At 35.8% G+C, this 19,081-nt stretch overlaps 1 protein-coding gene across 1 annotated transcript in view; it reads right to left on the bottom strand.

Moving 5' to 3' along the window:
* Positions 1–830: 830 nt before the first annotated feature.
* Slc25a36 (solute carrier family 25 member 36) overlaps positions 831–19,081 on the bottom strand; it is a 33,988-nt gene continuing 15,737 nt past the window's right edge. The window contains exons 4-7 of the mRNA XM_020167656.2: positions 15,907–16,007; positions 8,438–8,504; positions 5,455–5,744; positions 831–4,519 (exon numbers count right to left, since the gene is read on the bottom strand). Coding sequence (XP_020023245.2) covers positions 4,326–4,519; positions 5,455–5,744; positions 8,438–8,504; positions 15,907–16,007 — 652 coding nt within the window. The 3' untranslated portion in view covers positions 831–4,325. The remainder of the gene's footprint in view (positions 4,520–5,454; positions 5,745–8,437; positions 8,505–15,906; positions 16,008–19,081) is intronic.

Raw genomic sequence — 19,081 nt, 5'->3', positions numbered from 1 at the left:
GAAAAGGAAGTCATTTAACTATGCTTTGCTAGTTTGCCTGAATTTTGTGAGTTGTGTAGATGTCATATTTGAATGGTGAAAAATCATATACTCACAAATCCCTTACTCTATCACAGAGCCCCTGACATTTAGTTATACACACACACACACACACACACACACACACACACACACACACACACACGAGCTAAATTACACCACTAGAAGCACAAGCAATTTCAACTTCCTAGGAGATAAGGAATATGACAAAATTGCCCTAAGTTTCCTTGCCCATAAGACTACTGTTAGCTACAATTCAGGGAAACTTGAAAAATGATAAAAAGTCAAGTGTGTAGGCATTAAGGGTACTCACCTTGTATATCTACCAAACACATGTGGTTCATTCATGTGTTTATTCTAACAATTCCCAGCTCTATGCTTTCAACATTAACGTTCCTAAAAACTGAAATTCACTATTATACCTAGGAGCCTATCAATCTAATAAACTAATCAAGACTTCAGTTTCTCAAATGCTCTCGTAAACTGGGTTTTGATACATGAAAAGCACAGGACTTAAAGATCAATAAACCTGCCCAAAATGTGTGAGAACAGGTATTTCTTACCAAACGAGGAGGGAGTTACATTATATGGCCTTTTTATCCCTAGAGATATCAGTAGGTCATGCAGATAGTGCTTTAAAAAAGGTCTGCAGAGTGGATCAATAAATGAGCCTAGCACCTTGAAAATGACTATGCTTTTTGGTTCTCCAAACAGCGTAACCCTAGGATAATGTGATTCTCTCCTCACCATGCCAAAATAGTAAGATATGTTGTAGGAAAAAAAAAATCACATTTTCATAAGCATACTTTAATTTTCTGAATTTTAACAATTCAAGTAAAAGCTAGTTAACATAAATACTGAAAAATGCACATAATTTACAGCCATGTACATAAACATAATAGTGAAACTCACATGAATGAGTGAAAGCTATCAGCTCTTTTCAGGTTTACTATTTAGCTATGACCAACAGGTCCTAATGTAATCGCTCACATACACTGGGGCACACATTCAAAGGGTTTATCACCATGAAAACTGATGGAAGCAGGATTTTTAGTTTCAAAGGGGGCAGCACAAAAATCAATGTACAGATTAATGGAAATGTAACAGCATGACAGAGAAGAGAATGAGCAGAAAGCACACCGTTTATATATTAAAGTTCCTTCCCACTGAAATCATTCAGAAATACCCATATCTTTAGGAATGTTAAAGTCAGGATCAGTATTAGGAGAAAAGGGCCGACTACCTTCATCAGCCTCAAAGGGGTCCCTGTAATACTAACAGTTTGGGAAGAAGATTATGTAAACAAGGGGAAGGGACAGGCTGATTTCTAGCAATTAAACCCTTCAAATTCAAATCGGTATTTTTTTTCAGTGATTTAAAGCAAATCTAAAAATGCTGAAGTGTTATAGACTTTAGTAAAAGAGTAAACATTCATTTGAAGACCCCAAACCCTGATGGTTCTAACATAATGCAGTTCTCAGTGGACGTTAGGTTTAAGGAGACAAAAGGCTGGATTAAATAACCTAATGACATTCTATCATGGTTTCAAAGTTACTGATTCAGGTCCCATCTACTAAGGCTGGTTCTATAAAGTTACATGATGAGTATCAAGACAGGTTTAGTGGTAGTTTCTCCCCCTGGAATTGAAAGCACTGTATTAATCTCACCATCACAGGGTTGGCAAGCCTCAAACTTGGACTTTGAAGTTTAGGAAATGGTCTGAGTCACAGGCAGCAGGTTCAATCTACCATTCTAGGGGGTATACTTCTGGTAGCTACTGCTTGAACCTGGCTAAGTTCAACTCAATTTTCTGAGACAGTTCTGTAACAAAAATCATACCAATCTGGAGTGTTGACTAACTCTCTACCAGAAAAATTCTAGGGCTATCAGATTTAAAACAACAGTTTTTTAAAAAAGTTCAATGCTTTGAGTATCCATTTGTCTCTTTAAACATTAGAATAATTTCACAAAATTGGTAAAGAAATATTTTAGAGATAAACTTTTTATGTAACTTTTGTACATGGTTTCCTTTTCTGAATTTTCTGTCATAAAGTAAACTATGGTAGGCTGTGCTCAGGGAAATAATTCAAACAGACTCACTGCTCTTTCACAGCTGCTGTACAAGCCAAGTCTGAGACTCTAGAACTTTTTCTTCTAGCACATACTCACACACACTCACTTTAAAAGCTAAGTATAATGCACTGAAGGTCAGCATAAGTTTTACCTGTGAAATACAAACAGAACTACAAATAGAACATGTTCATCCCTGAAGGACACTTGTTATGAATTTGCTACAACTAAGTAAGCTGTTCCTTGCTGCTGGCTTTCATATCATTCCTCATCTCTAAGACTAGGGAGAGTGTGTCCTACGTCATTCAAACACTTCTAATGTTCCTGGATCTCCACAAAGCAAATGGCACTCTATCAGGCAGTGTAAACGGCACCCGAAAAGGCAAACACTGTAGACTGAGGCCTCTCTACAGATGTATGTTGAAAATCCCTGGTTTGGGGGAAATTTTTTTTGGTGTGTCCCTTACAATAAATGTCACAATGGAAATTTACTGTGAAAAGATGTTAATTTCAAAGGTAACAAAACTGAATTTGCCTTTGGTCTCCAAATACATTGGAATATTTTAATTCCAATTGAGCACCTCAAAAACATCCAGTTATTGTTGATTACAAGGAGGTCAAAGTGGGGAAATTTAAAAGGGCACTACGTTTCACTGGTGACAGCAGAGAAAGCTTTCAATGACATGCTGTTTTTCCAAAATGTTATGGCAATACAGGGAATACAGAATGCTTAAAACAGTGTAAAATCTCCAAAACAACACACCTAAACCTAGAAAAACGCTATGAACACTATTTCTAGTTAATATATGACAGTTTTTTTTTTTAAAAGTCTTAACAGGAATTCTCTTAACTCTCACCCCCTAAAAGGCCACAAAGTGCATTCACAAAGAGTCAGTTTTAAGATAAAGCCATTGCACAAAATGTAAAGTTAAGGTACACTGAAATGTGTACCACACTGGAGTTTAACTGAAGAAGTTTCATACACCAGTATAGCAACATCCATAGGAAAAGGCTCAACAGTATTATAGCAACTATCTTTGTAAGGGCCATATATATAATAGACTTAAAGTATTAAAAGGTGCAGTTGACTCAATAGCAAAATTTAAAAACTGTATCTTGTTAGCACATTTAACCCAAATTAACTTGAATCCATCTATGACAGACCAATCAGGAAACTGAGAACCAGCTTCTTATCAGATGCGGCTCATTCATGTCCAAGTAAGACCACTGCTGTCAATCAGATGCAGAGGCCCCTCTTATATTTATACTACCTCAAATATTAATATCACCTTTAAAAAATTGTAAAGGCAAAATTGAAAATTACCATTTTCTCTATAAAAGAAGTATCTATACAGAGCTGGAAATAATTCAAAGTTTCAAATTTTTAATGTGAAAGCAAGTAGAAAGATTCAAAAGCAGTAAAATTTTCTACTTTCAGTAAATGATACCAAGGTATGATAGGTGATAATTCAAGTTCATAGCTAGTAAATTACTGATAAACAATTGCATTCATTCATGTACCATAAAATTAGAGAAGACTGAAATGTCACTGAAATGGCCAAGAATCAGAACTTTATTTTATACTCCCAAACCACTGCCACGTGCGCCTGTTACGTCAACGAGACTGAACACCCACATTATGCTAAAGATCAAGCACCTGTTAGTTGTGGAACCAAAACATTTCAAAGGTAAAACTACATGAGCCATTCAGACAGCATTTCATACCGATGCCGAACAACTAAGTTTAAAACACTGTGCTCGGGCCTCTCAGGGAAACGGAGACACTGAGGCCTTCCCTGTTGTTACTTTTCAGTATGACAGGAATTAAAAGTCAGAAGTTGGTATCTTTGGATAGTTACATACCATGTATAATACCAGATGATTTTGTTTGGAAAACACCCTCAGAATGAGTAACACTGTATTCCGAATGCCGTAAGTCAACAAAGCACGACCGCACATGGTGAACGTGGTGGAGAAAGTGAGTGTTTTGGAAAGGAGCGCTTCTGAAGGCGTTTCCTTAGAGGTGGCTGAGGGCTCCATATTGTGGAACACTAAGCAACGCGATGTGGTTACCTTGATTCCTACAACCAAACTTACACTTAGCCATAGTTACACGTTCCCAACCAATTTTCCTCTGTCTGCCATGCTGGCTTTGCGATTCCATGGTCCACTGTACTCTTTTGGTCTTCCTTCTGTGTAGTATGGCAGCCATGCTACTATCCATTGAGTAGGTAGACCACCAATTCATAGGTGGCCATCATAATGGCTGTGTTTGGAATCTGTCTCACCAGATGTGTTGTCAGACCACGGTAAAGAGACCCATAACCTTCTTCTTGAACAATCAAGGACAGTGTCTGAAAAAAAGATCTGTATTTTGTTCCTTCTTCACGTAGTCTTGTTCTTACAACTTCTGTTTAGGAAAGAAAGAATATCTTTTTATTTAGACACTATGCTATCCTTCCACCCTCCTAATCACACTGAGTGCGTTGTCAGTCCATGTAAGCCCAGGACAGTGATTTTTAACGTGTAGCTGGTTGAAAACCGTCAGATTAAAAAGACACCAAACTTCTAAGATAGCCAAACTCATGTCCACTACATCAGCTGGATAGTGTATAACAAAGGAGAATAGATGTGGTAAGGAGAAAAATGTGAAGAAGAAAAGTGGGTGGATGGAGTAGCACAGATGGGTACAGAAGGATACAGTGAAAACAGGCTGGGGAACTCAGGGTTTCTACTTAAGAATCGAACTGCTCTTTCTCCACCCATTATTTCTCAATAAAAAAAAATCTTTTCCCAACAAAATATCCCCAGTAGGCCTGTGGAAGAGTCTAAAGTAGCCTATGGAAAATGCAGTATTTATTTGAAATCTCCTATCCTGCTTAAATTTTACCAACTGTACCTCTTCCCCACCAACTTACGCTGACAAACTTTAAACATACCAAAAATAAAACAAAAAAGCTACTTAAAAAAACTCAGCATGTCACAAATTCTTAAAGTGATTTCTTTTAGCTAATGGTGAAATAGGTTAATGTTTTAAAATTTAAAAACAAACAAATTATTAATGCATACTTATTCACCAACATAAAATAACGTGAAATAGCTTGGTCTTAGGACTGCAGACTTAATTCAGGCTCCACCATTGATGTGACCTCAGGCAACTTACAGGACTTTTACATCTCTTCGCAGTTTCCCATTTGAAAATGAGGGCAATTCTGGTTATGTCCCAAGCACCGCTAGACTTAAGCTCCCAAGAATGGTGTTTTGTTACTTTGAATCCAGTGAAAGTGCCCATGTCCCGAGAAGCAGAATCTACTCGTGTACATGGGAGTGCTGTAGTATTCTTACCATGTGGATATGCTATAGTGGTGGCACAAGTCTTTGAGGTGGCAGCAGCGAGCATCATCCTCACAAAATCGGATGCTTCCTTCACAGACTCATCCTCACTCTCCATCACAGTGGCAGTCTTACATTCCAGTAGCTTTTGCTTTATGCTTTCATAAATAACAAAATGGATCACAGTCTCCGATATGCCGGCATAGGAGGCAGACATGCCCCTGTAAAACCCCTTGAGTCCATCTGTCTGATACACTTTACGAACACATTCAAAAGCACCCATTCGCTTTTCCCCACGGTTCCTGAAAGGCAAAAAGAGGACAACAGTACTGACATCAAACGTTTTAATAAAGTAAGCGAAATATAGTGAAAAAAAAATGTGGTCTTCTTCAACTCATGAAGTTAGGATTTTAAAACAACATTCTATCTTGTCACAAATTGGTCATATTAGATGGGTATTATGTGAAGTTTATTTTATTGAATACAAAGCACACTAACTGATTCTTCTGTTTTACATCCTTTTTTCTGGGGTCAGGGGGTATTTACGGGGGCTTGAACTCAGGGCCTTGCACTTGTTGGGTGATCTACCACCATCTTAAACACTCTGGCTGACATTTTTGTGTTGGTTACTTTTGAGATAGGGTCTTGTTTTATGCCCAGGCCAGCCTGCACTGTGATCATCCTATTTGTGCTTCCCCATGTAACTGGTGTGACAGGCACACGCCACCGCACCCAGCTTTTATTGCTTGATGGGATCTTGAGAACTTTCAGCCCAGGCTGGCCACGAACTATGACCCTCCTGATCTCTGCCTCCCAAGTAGCTAGGATTACAGGTGTAAGCCACTGTGCCCAGTCTGGTTTCACATCTTCTTGACTGTAGTTCAGGTAGGAGGGATAACCAATAAATTCCTTTAGATACTCTGTTCTGACTGCAGTTCAAGATACAATCAAAACAAGTACAAAAAACAAAAACAAACAAACAAAAAAACCACCTTACACTGTATTAATTCCATTTCTAATTAAGTTCAATTTTTTTTGCATTTAATAACAAGAAAGCAGTGATGGAGACATTCATGATACTACATAATGATAAAGAAGGACTTTAATCAATTGAATTTCTGTGTAGCTGAGGACTTCTTCCAATTTCACCAGGTCCTCCTCAAAAAGTAATGGGGTAAAATATAAACCAAACTCCCAATAATCACTTACAGAAAATGCCCTATCAGTATTCCAGTGACAAGTGAATGAGACCGTGTATAGGTTAAGTATTTAGTTATCATTCACAATACGATTTCCTTAGTGCTACTTAAAGATGCAGCAGCTACTCTTACAGGGTACGAAATTCACTCTTTTCACATGTATATAATCTTGAGTTTATAAGAAGTTATTACCTTCTGTTATGACTCCTTCAATAAAACTTTACCTATTAGAAAGTGGTTTAAATACTTACTATGAAAGCAACAGAAAATTTACATATTTATAAACTATATCTAATCTGCTTGTGACAACCAAATAAAACCACAGTTAAAGCACCACCTGAAGACTAGAGATCCCTCCAAGTTTTATGAACTAATGATCATCTTTAGATACTGAATACTCATTTACTGGGATGATTTATATAACCGTTTTAACTAGGTTCTGCCATGAAAGACCTGTTCTCAGAGTTACCAGTGACACAAGTCTGGACAAGTGACTGCAGACACGCTAGCCCCACTCTCCTGCTCAGTGTTAGGAATTAGGATAAGTCAACCTTTCACTATGAGCCTGCCCCATCCATGCAAGCCTAAAGAATGATTCTACCTTATGTTACAATTATATGTAGAAAAAAAAAAGTTTTAAGCCACACCTTTCCTGAATTCCCTGTATGACAACCCTGTAACTTCCTAAAACACAATTCTGGTGGTTTTACAATACTATACGTGGACTAGCACATCAGAGTTTTAACCTTGGGTTAAGTCTCATCTATTATTACTTTTTTGTTTAAGAAATAAAACTTGAGTTTTGCTGCAATACTCAAAATCTGAATGAAAGAACTAGCCCAAATGAAAACATTTATTTTCAAGTCTCTGAATAGTATATAGTTCAACACGACAAAATGTGGAAAACAGATATTTAAGCAAGAATAATTAATTGTTAGTGATCTGTTAGGTTAGTTTTATTTATAGTCTATGGGGTAACAATACTCCCCAAAACCCAAAATACAAAAATAGTGGAAATATGATGTATACAGAACCTACTTCAGATTGAAAACCTAAAGTAGTTCAAAAGTATTAACATTTTTATTAGAACAATACACTGACATACTACCTTTGCCCATTCTCTTATTCTGAGGCCAACAGTAATTGGGATGGCGATTCCCTAAGCTGCACTGTTTTTGTGGTCTTCTCTCAGTTCCTAGAACAGCCAATAGCTCTATACTTCAGGATCTCTGCGGTTCACACGGACTGCTTCCTGATTAAAATGGGCTCATTTAAAGCTGGCCCCACTGATTCCTGGAGTTTCTAGTATGTAGCAGTATCTGTTCATAGAGCTGTGAATGAATGAATTCTCACTACTGTAAAGCTGAGGTCAGGGGCAACGGATGGAGTCCATACATACTTGAGTGCTATCTCCCAGCCCAGGGTTCTCTATAATAAGGTCACTGGATTTGAGCAATGACCTTCAAGTATTCAGTTTACATACACTAGTGGTTAGGAGGTCAATTATGAACATTCATGCAGACAAAGTATCATTTCTTAGGCTGGGTTAATATACCCTTTAAAAGGACACCCCAAAACATAATACACTTCTCACTTGCAAATTCTCATAATGTCAACTATTTTATCCCTTGCTTCTGATGGCAGACACTTAAAAATGAAGTAAACAGAATTCAAAACAAACCCAAAAAACCCACAAAAACCAAATTTAGCAGCAAAGAAAAAAAACACAGTGAGAGGTATGGCACTGCAGTAAACTCACAGACAGATGAGCTAATTGGGTTTAAAGAGTAACATACCTTGCATCAAGCTGTAGCCGAGTCTTGATAAGCCAGATGGGGTTGGTTGCAGTGATTGCGGTAAAACCTAGACAAACACGTTTATAATGAACCCTGGTAAAAATGAGGAGTACACTACTAACATTAAGGTTCTTTAAACTGAATGAATTTATATTAAAGAAAAGTGTACAAATATTTAAACTATGAACTCATGTATGCTTCACTTTATTTTACAAACCCACATAACCATGAGCATCTGTCCTTATTTCAATCTAAATAATTCTCAAATTCTGATCTTAACTAAAAGATTCTACACGAAGTGCTCTTCTAAACTATACAGAATATCCTGTAGAGTACGCTCCACTCCCTAAACTGAATTTGGAAACCCACTTCTAGAGACCACATATAGAAATGCTGTGCACTCTGGACTGATCAGCATGCATTCTGTAACAGCTACTTTTTTGGGGAGGGGGGATTATTCACATCATATACCACTACAGTCAAAATGAATTCTACATAATTGGTAGTTTACAAATATTTTGATCTGTATAATAGAAAAGATTTGTTTGGCTTCTATAAACATATTTACTAATATTGTTAAAATAATGGTATCACAGAGGTAAGGTTTCTGTTAGGGTAATAGGACAGATCTACCTTTCATCCATTTACACACATATGAAAACTCAGAATTTCAAAAAGTTACAAAACTGTAATTTCTTTCTCATTTTTATAGACATGGACTGAAGGGAGGGCAGAAGGCAGCTCTGGTTTATTTTAGCACTAAGGTACTACATGGCAGCTACTTCTGCAGAGGAAGTAGCTCTCCCTGGGAAGCTCAGTTTTGGGGAGGAGGCTGTCTCAGGTCTCTGAAGTGCTGCGGCTCTGGTTCAGGCCTATGTGAAAAGACAGCAGCATACAAATGCAATCTTGATGGGAACTTAGAACAGTGGTTTCTTCTACACAAAATGGGTTTATCATATCTTGCTTTTACAATTATGATCAGTTATACAAATCACAGAATACTTCATCAAGCTACAGTTACTAGCTGACCCTTAAATTCAGAGAAAACTTACATGGAGAAATGTCTAAGGGTCTACCTGTTTTTGTATTTTCTATCAAATACTAATAGGACAAGCATACCATTTTAGAAGGCATACTATAATCAGTACATCTGATGTAAGTACTTTCAGGAACAAAATTGCTGTGATGTACTGAGGAATAATTTGTTTTCTAAATTAATATGTAATGTGGAACCAATCATAAACCTTTCCTGGCTTTCAGAGTTACTATGGATATATCTATATATGCAAAATAATTTTACTACATTGTTTGCAAAGCCAAATTTGGCCTCTCAGGGTCCTTTTCCCTACTCTGATGTAATTTAGTCACACTTTATTCCCTTAACATACTATTTTTTACACTCTAGAAATAGCCAGATACTACACAAAGGGATTTGCCAATTGAACCTACTTAGCAAGTAAGAAAAATGGGGAAAAATTTAATAGCTCCTTTAATAATTCTGTGAAGATTATATAGTCTCCATCTCTTAAGTGCTTTTACTACTGTATTACATAAACATAAAATAGAATGGGACCAATAATTTTGGAGGCATCAGCAAGTATTAAAATGAACTGATTATCAAGGAACATCTTTTTCAGCAAGAGGCTCTTTTCATGAATATATTCTTGGTGAGAAGGAAGGAAAAAGAACAACATGAAACTGACAGACTAGTTTAAATATTTATCTTATATGACCAAGGTTAATTGAGAACAAAGTAATACTGTACTTTTTTTGAACTTCATATTTCTAACTGAAAAAGTTAAGACACTCAAATTATATCTTAAGCAATCAGACATCAATATTGGGAAAATTCCCAATTTAATGACTCTCTTTTTGGTGCTGGGGATCAAACGCAGGGCCTCATACATATTAGGGAAGTGCTGTGCCACTGAGCCACACCCCTACAGTCCTGAGTTTTACTTCTGAATGTCGAGACAGTAAGATTAAGACTTTATAAGTGAAAAGCTGATAGGCAGCACAAACCAACAAAACATTCTGCATTGCCCACAATGGTTTTTATTACTCATTCTGTAGAATTTTAAATTAAGAAAATTACTTTGCATATAAAACCCTAAAACTAACTGGGATCCTTTTATCAAACCTGAAGAAAAAAAGGCTATCTAAGTAAATATATGAATTCAGTTTGAGTTTTTTTTTAAAGTTCTAAAAAAATATAAACTTAGTACCCTTGTTTCTGTCATGATACTCTGCCACAAAATCCCTCATTTTAGATTGAGAAAAGCCATATATAAAAATTTATAAATATTACTAGCAATAAAAATTTTTAAAGACTCAAAAATGATAATTCTAAATTACAGACTCTGTGCATATTAACAAACAATACTAGAAAGCAAACAACAGGTATTTCTCACTTAACTAAAATTCATTTTCAGGCACAATATGTAACAGGTCACATTAAAATTAGGTAAGTGAGAGAATGGTATGTTATCCCTTATAATTCCTATTATAGGTAAGCTATGCTTACTGCAATTGTTCTGGCTTAACTCTTCCAATAATTAGAAGTAGTTCTAACTTAACTATACTAACTTAACTATCAGCAAACTATTAGGTTAGATAAACAAGCTATGAATAACCCACAGGTTTTAGCTATTCATCATTGGTCAGTTAAAACTCTGGTTGGCCCTTGAATTCTATGGTTTTTCTTTCTCTTAGCTTGAAAAAACTGTATTAGGCTAATTTATCTAGAAAAATATAATCTATAATTCAAGAAATGAAGCAAATAGAAAGACAAAAAAAATTTCCTCTTAACTTGGAATTATATGTGGTACAGCAATTGAGATGAGCCAAAGATAAATGTATCTTCCCAGCACTTCTCAGACAAGCACACAGAAAGATGCTGAGAACAGTGCACTTGCAAGTGTAGAAACTGCCTATTACTGATTCTGCATTTTAGTTTTGTGACATTTTGATAATATGGTCATTTATATTAATATTTGGAACATGTAGGAAAACATTACAATGAACTTAGGAGTATATGAAGGAGTCATTTCTAAGTTAAGAACAATTAGTACTGCTCCAAAGTCAGTTAAAGCAAAGTGCCCATGTGGTTACTGTTAGCAGTGCTGTTAGTGTTTTCTCAGAAAGCATCAAACATTTTTAAATGCAAATTTAAAAGTTTTGCTTCATATAAAACTCCATTTGCTACAAATCCTATTTAGAGAACTTGCTGAAAATGTTTATTTCATTAAGCGAGTGATACCTGTAACATTGCATTTTCACTACTTTTATTTCAATTAGTTTCTGTAAGAAAACCTGTGTAACTTCCTAAGCGAAATGTATTAAAACTATTTTCAAAAGTAATTAAAGCTAAAGACTCCATATATTATACGCTTCATTTATTTGGAAAGTAGTGATATTAAGATCAAAACTTTTGCAAAAGAGTGGAAAACTGAGTATCAACAGACGGGAATGGAAAGCACTGTATTAGACTTTTCAATGTTATGCTAAACAAAGAGAGCTAACTACTACTTTATCTAAAAGCTGTAGGACGGTATGATACCATTTACAACTATGCATATATTCTGTGATCAAATTCTTTGGAGGTCAAGGCTTTTATGGCCAAGCTGAAGACCCCAGGCTTACATGATGACTTTAAAGTACCCCATTCTTCCTTCTAGAAGGATCACAAAGGGATGAGAATTAAATTTTTATGAAATATTCAGTAATGCACACACAAATTCAGGAAACAGAAATTCATCTCCCGCCTTCTATTCATTGCACAGCTATTACAAACTCCCAGGTGTGTTTCTTATACTAGAGGCTGCAAGAGATGCTCAGATCAGTACTCACGAGGTTTAAGTTAGTCCATATTTCTACAGGAAGTGACCTGCGGATGGGGAGCATGAGATGACACGATCTCACTCTTTTCTCGGGAGAAATGTACAGTAAATGCCTAAAATAGACACAGGCTTTTCTGTATCATAACAACAAGCAGCGACCTCAACAGAAACACGTGAACAAATCCAATCCCACTGCAAGGGCCTGAGAAATAGTGACTTACTGTGAGATCTAACTTTGTTTTTGAAAATTTTAATTTAAAAAAAAAATAAAAGAAAGGAATATCAGAATGGGCCACACTGGGTTGTTTTCTTTCTTTTTTTTTTTAATGCACCGAGTTCTGAAAATCCTGCCATCTGCAGCAGTTTCAGAGTCCAAATACTTACCTAAAAGAAGACCAATTTTGTCTTAAAGAAAAAATGCTAACCTTGTCAAAGGGGAATCTAAAAAAAAAAATTTTAGAGGGAATTACTGCATCCCATTTTCCTGCCATTATTATCAACCATGATCAAAAAGCTTGAAACACAATTTTCTCTCTAAAAGAATAAAAATAAAAACCCAGACTGGGTATGTGTTGCTGCAATAGTACCTTTCACTTTTTGCACTCTAGTCAGTAATACCACCCAACCTTACTTATGGTACATTTTGGATAACTTTGTGTTTAATTTCTTGTGTTCTAAAACACAGAAAATTGGAAGAATGTTTACAAATAAATACATGAAGCAGCTGTCCAACCATCCATGTGGCTGAATAAACTGCCAGGACAAATAAAATATTGCTGAAAAACATTTTACTTATGCAAGACAAAATGTGTACGTAACGAGTAAATACTTAACCTTTAATTAACTGTAAGTCAAATACAAAAATATAGCTTGAAAAATAACAGTGTATGCTGCAAGCAAATAAAACTCACTATATATTTAGAAAACACTAAACAATTATATTCTTGATATATTAACAACTGAGCACTAACTGCATGAAAATGTAGCAATAAAAATCCAAACCCATTTCCTTTACATTTATAATGCTATATTATTTAAAAAAAAAGAAGGATGCACATGCCCAATACAGACTTTAAAAACTGAATTACTCCAAAGAAAGAAGAAACTTAGTATGCTCTTTGGTGTACAGGCGTACACATCTGTACCTGGGAGTACAGTGAGGGACACTCAAATTCATTTAAACAAAATGCAGACACAAAAGAGGTGCCATTAACAGCTAGGGTAAATTTCATGAGGCAAAGGTCATTTGGAGGGGAAAAAAGGCAAGTAAAACATCAAGAGTCAACATTACTTAGTTTGATTAAATATCATCTTAATGCATAGAAATGTATAGGTACATTTTACAGGCATACACATTTTTAGGAGTAACACTGCAACAAATGAAAAGACTACTTTAGCTGTCCTTTTAATAAATAAAGGTTTAGTATCTGAATTAACTGTCTGTGATCAAATTGAGAGGTTACTTGGGATAAACTTGTCCATGGTGCCTTACTAAATCCTCAACCCATGTGCGACTTGGTGTAGCAAAATTTCTCAGGCAATGTAGATAATCACTGACTTAAATGCAGTTTTGATACTAACATGACAAGGTTAGCATTTTTTTTTTTCTTGAATGGCCAGTTAAAAAAGACTTTTTTACATGACTCTCTAATACTTCATACTCCCAGATCATTCATATTTAGACTTCTAAAACATGACTGTGAAGAAAATCCAGAGCAGTCAGCTCTAGGTTACTTTAAGAAGGAAGGGGAAAGGCTACCTTAAAGCGTCTGCACGGGACCATTCGGTTTCACCAACCATGCAGTTACGTGTAAAAACTGCAAAGCTAAATGTTAATGGTCATGAATAGAGCAAGGAAGCTCTGAAAGCATAATTCCTAGAGCAAGGTAACTGCAAACAAATCACACAGTGAGTGTACAGGGCAAAAATCTGAGAACAAGCCTAAGAATAACCATTTACCAAAATTCAGGGAATTCAAGATAGGAAACAACATCAATGCACAGATAAAAACAGAGTTAACATTTGTATACATTTGAGAAAAAAGCACAAAATGACGATTCTACTGAATTTCTTTGCAATGAAATATAAATAGTGATAAATCTGATGAGATAGTCTAATGAAACAGATGTTCCAGTAAGAATTAAGATATTCTGAACCTCTGAATTTGCAGTATTGAAATACATAATACTTTCAACCTAAAATGACTGCTTATCTTTCTTATTCAGTTTTTTCAAAAAAAGCAACATTAACATTTCTTTATAATTTTCTGGGGTTAAAAACCAGAAAACATAAATACTAAGTAATCCAGAATATCTTCTTAACCTTATATAGTAGTTATTAGGCTTCTTGTTGCCCCAGTTTTTGCCTTACACCCACTCACATCTGCAGGGGAAATCATCCCCAATCAACATCTGCAAAAAGTACACATAAAAAGTCTAGTTTTAAAACAGTCTCTATCACACTAAGTAAGAGAACTATTTCTCCTCAAAACTGAAAACTACCTAGATCAACCCACTCACTCTGTGGAGAAGGTAAAAGTACTTAATTTGCTCGAGATCTCCTTATGGCTAAATGAGAATATTCACTTACTGATTTTTAAATGTCTCCCTTCCAGCTTCAAAACTTCAATGAGTCAGTCAACAAGTACTAAATATAAAAAGCCTTGAAAACAATTTTAAAAGTATATGCTAGATGTATTATATGTGAAGGCTACTGGCCTTTCACAAATTAGTATTTCAAACTTACACTTAGCTGGCTAAGTGTATGGTTCAAATTGATCCAATATTTCTGAACAAAATATGGTTAACAGCTTAAGGCACTCATTAAGACATAATTGACATTCAGTTTATTGAAACTACAGCTGATGAAAGCAGCAATAGTTTTCTTTAGCATTATTTGGAAATGTGAGACATGGTTAAATAAATGCTAATCTCAGAAAGCTGGAGCAAATTTCCTGCTGAGAAGCAAAGTTCATGGCTTTGTCTAACATGCATGGCAGTAAATGATTCCAGAACCAAACTGGTCAACCCACTCTCCCATGGTTTATCTCTGAGTAGTGCAGTGACCTGGGACAAGTTATTTTATTACAGAATCACATTAAGTCACTAGTGACAACAGAAGAGTTCCTGGAAGCATTTCTAGAGCAAGCATGTACACAAAGCCAGTGTCTGAATTTCAGGTGCTATCTAGTCTGATTTATGTGGAATGATAAACATATTTTTAAAATACAACTATTACAATAACTGATTGAATTATCAATAATGTATCACTCACAAGTATTTCAGCATTTGAGCAGGGAACAAAATAAATACTTTACCAAGAACTGCCGGCACATTTCAGACAGAAGCCAAAACATGCAGCAAAAAGGAGAAAGGCACTAACAGAAACTGAGGAGAAAAGAGTAAATTACAGCTCTGTCACTTATAGTGTAATTACTAAATATCCAGTGGACTATATCGGGCAATATAAATATTATATTAACTGTATCACTTAAATTCTTAATTACAAAAATGCCAACTGACAACAGATTTTACATCTACCTAGACAAATTGGTTTTATTCAAATGTAAGCTTATCCTAGTTCAGAATTAACCTAGGTGCCAGACAGCATTTTAGCATCACACACTCATACCTGCCATTGCAGCTGAGATCATGTGTACCTGGGTGGAATCAGGATCAAACACAGCATTCAACTTTTCCTTGCAGTTTGAATAAGCAGCAAAGTATATTGCTCTAAAATAAAGATTTAAATTTATCAATAAGCATACCTACTTAATTCATAAAATATAAATTCATCTTTTTAATTTTAGAATGGAGAAATTAAAACACAGAAAGTCTTAGCTACAAATACCCTGAAGTGCTTTTTCTATCAATGCATTAAGAAAAAGACAACACAAAGATAAAGTTCCGAGCATCCATTCTCAAATAAAGCTCTGCCCAATACACTGATAGCTGCTTAGCAACCAAGTAACTGAAACAAAAAATTGCACAAGATTCCATGACTGGAAGCCCCATGAATGAACAAGGCTGTGAGGCTTGTGCAATGCTACGATTAAAGGAAATACATCTAAGTGAGCTTAGCAAAGTCATATAGGAGCCCTTAAATACTCAATTCTGGGGAGGAGATGAGGGTAGAGCTGATTTACTTAAAGTATACGCTAAACAATTTTGATATATGCACTGTACACAAAGCAGTTCACAGTAATCTCTCCTTTTTCCCTTCTTTTTTGGTGCTAGGGATTGAACTCAGGGCTTCATGCATGCCAGGCATACACTCCACCACTGTACTATACCTCCAGCCTCACACTATTCAACAGACACAACTTCAACAGAAGTAATCAGGCCTGTCCGGGTCAGGTGTGTTTTGTAATGTCTGTGAAAATTTCACTGCACCCGTTAACTCTTGTTCCCTGTTAATGTACTATGACATCATGCATCCACATACTCCTCACCATTTAGCTTTCCAGGCCGTGTGACATATCTTGTTACCTCTCACAATCCGGATTACCTGTCCAATAATGGACAGAGGAGACAACAAGAGCTGATGGGAAGTTTCACTATTATGCCTTTTATAATGTGCTTAAGAAAAAGAGATTAGCAATTTAAAATGTAACATTCTACTTTATGAGAAAAAAAACCAGGATATACTTGATGCCAACTATGATGAAGAATAAATAATGCATTCCTAGAAATGAGTAAGAAAAAAAATCCTAATGAGAAAATATATATAGGCAGTTCATAGAAGAGATGTAAAATGTCAAATTTTAAGAAAGGGTAGGATTGCATCAACAATTAAATATATTTTTTGAATGGGAAAATAAAAACATTTTAGCCCACTTGGCAAGTGTTAAGATGGATAGTAGCCAGCATTGGTAAGGATGAGGGTGAGAAGCAAGCACAAACTGCATGAGAATGAAAATGTGGAGTGCCTTTTTAGAAATGAGTAAGTAATCTCTTGTTTTAAATGTGTATATCCCCTTTTATTCAGAAATCCTACTTTAGGATAGTTATCCTAAGATAATTTATTTCCTCAGCATTCAAAATTAGGTTTAAGTTTGTTGACAAAAACCACTGTTTTTAATAGTTAAACTCTGAAAATAATCTGAATGTGTATAAATAGGAAATGCTTGTTAATGACAGATATCATACTACACAGCTAAAAAAATACCCCACATATCATGGAAAGCGCTTCAAGACAAGTAAGTTTTTTAGCATAATTTATGTAAACAATAATATAAGTATGCTATGCTTTTGTGTATATGAGGACTCAGAAAAATCACAGAGAGGCCACACACCCAAGTATTTATTAATGGTAGCTAAACAAAGGAGGCGAATGAATGTGTGTGGAAAGGTGCATGGGCACACTGTGAAGGGCAACATGTGTAAAGTGAAGTCAAACTTGTACATTTTACAAACTTTTACAATGAGGATGCAAAACAGTGGGGTGGTTGTTGTTTGTTTTGAGACAAGGTCTAGGTATGTAGTCTAAGCTAGCCTAGAAATTGAAATACTCCTGCCACAGACTTCTGCGTAGTACAATTACAGGTGTACACCACCACTCCTGGCTTTGGATAATTTTTTTTAAAAAGAGAAAACAGTCTATAAAAAGCTGAGACTTAGGAACAAGACGTGAATCTGGTACATGCTTTGGATACAGAAAGCTGGGTATCTATGTTCACTCTAAATGTGAACTCTGTACAGTTTTCTATTATGGAAGAAGTCAACAACCTAAGATAAAACAGTATCAGAAAAATAACAAAGTAGTATCTTTGGGTCATTTTGGCCTCTTTACCTAGTCTATCTGTTTGGCTTTTCCGCAAAGCCAAATGATGGCTTAGTTTTAGAGTTCTGGCCCTTTTTGCTTACTGCCAAGTTCCTTTAGCTATTAGATCCCTTGTTTTTGCCTTTTGAACTTGGTGCAAAAACTGCCTCACAATCATCTCACTGGGAGGTCCTATGCACCTCCATACTGTAGTCGGCTCATCCTTGTCTATGGTTACTGTTACACCGCATGGATACCTTCCCACCTTGTTCTCTTCAGCACCTCCCCTCATTGACCTCTCTTATTATGGTAGGTACTGAGGAGCATCTCTGGTAGTGATTCAGTGCCGCACAAATGTTCGTGTTTGTAGACTTTGTTTCTTTATTTGCCCTATCCTAAGCCCTATTGCCCTTCCTGGCTCTTTGATTCTAGTTCTCCAGCTTGTTTCTTTGCAGTTTAATTCCTGTATGGAGAGTCAGAAAGGAGCATTAACTTTAGGTAGAGTACAGAACAGGACAGCTGTCAAACACAGGAAGACTTAAGAGATACAACATATTTTGCCTTCAAGGCCCATGGAAAACACTTGCTTTAAAAAAATGCTTATTTTTCTTTAAGACAGAAGTTTTGAAGATATGACAGCTAGAATAGTTAAGCTCACAAGAACTACCACTTACCTCAAAGTATCAATAGTTTAATACCTTAGCCCCGTGTAGATATTCAATCCCTCCCAGAAACACCAAAATGCCTCTAATTCCTAAAGTCAGAAGACTACAAGCATCTCTCAGGAGATCTCTGTAAGGGGTTTACAGGTTTATTTGCAAATATTACTATATTAATAGCTCCTATTCAACCCAATATAAAATACAACATGTTATATTTACTCTTTTCAATTTTGAATACAATGTTGCCCCCAAAACCGTGGGTCCATCCACAGAAATTTAAAATTTAACTCTTATCTATAAAAGTGCTTCTTAAACATCTAGCTATCTTAGGCTCTATTTTTCCCCAGTATAAGACTATCAATAATTTAATGCAAATACTATAC

This window comes from Castor canadensis, chromosome 17 (assembly GCF_047511655.1).
Source record: "Castor canadensis chromosome 17, mCasCan1.hap1v2, whole genome shotgun sequence".
Classification (NCBI taxonomy): domain Eukaryota; kingdom Metazoa; phylum Chordata; class Mammalia; order Rodentia; family Castoridae; genus Castor; species Castor canadensis.
The sequence above is the reverse complement of the archived record's forward strand: the minus strand, read 5'-3'. Positions and strand labels throughout refer to the sequence as shown.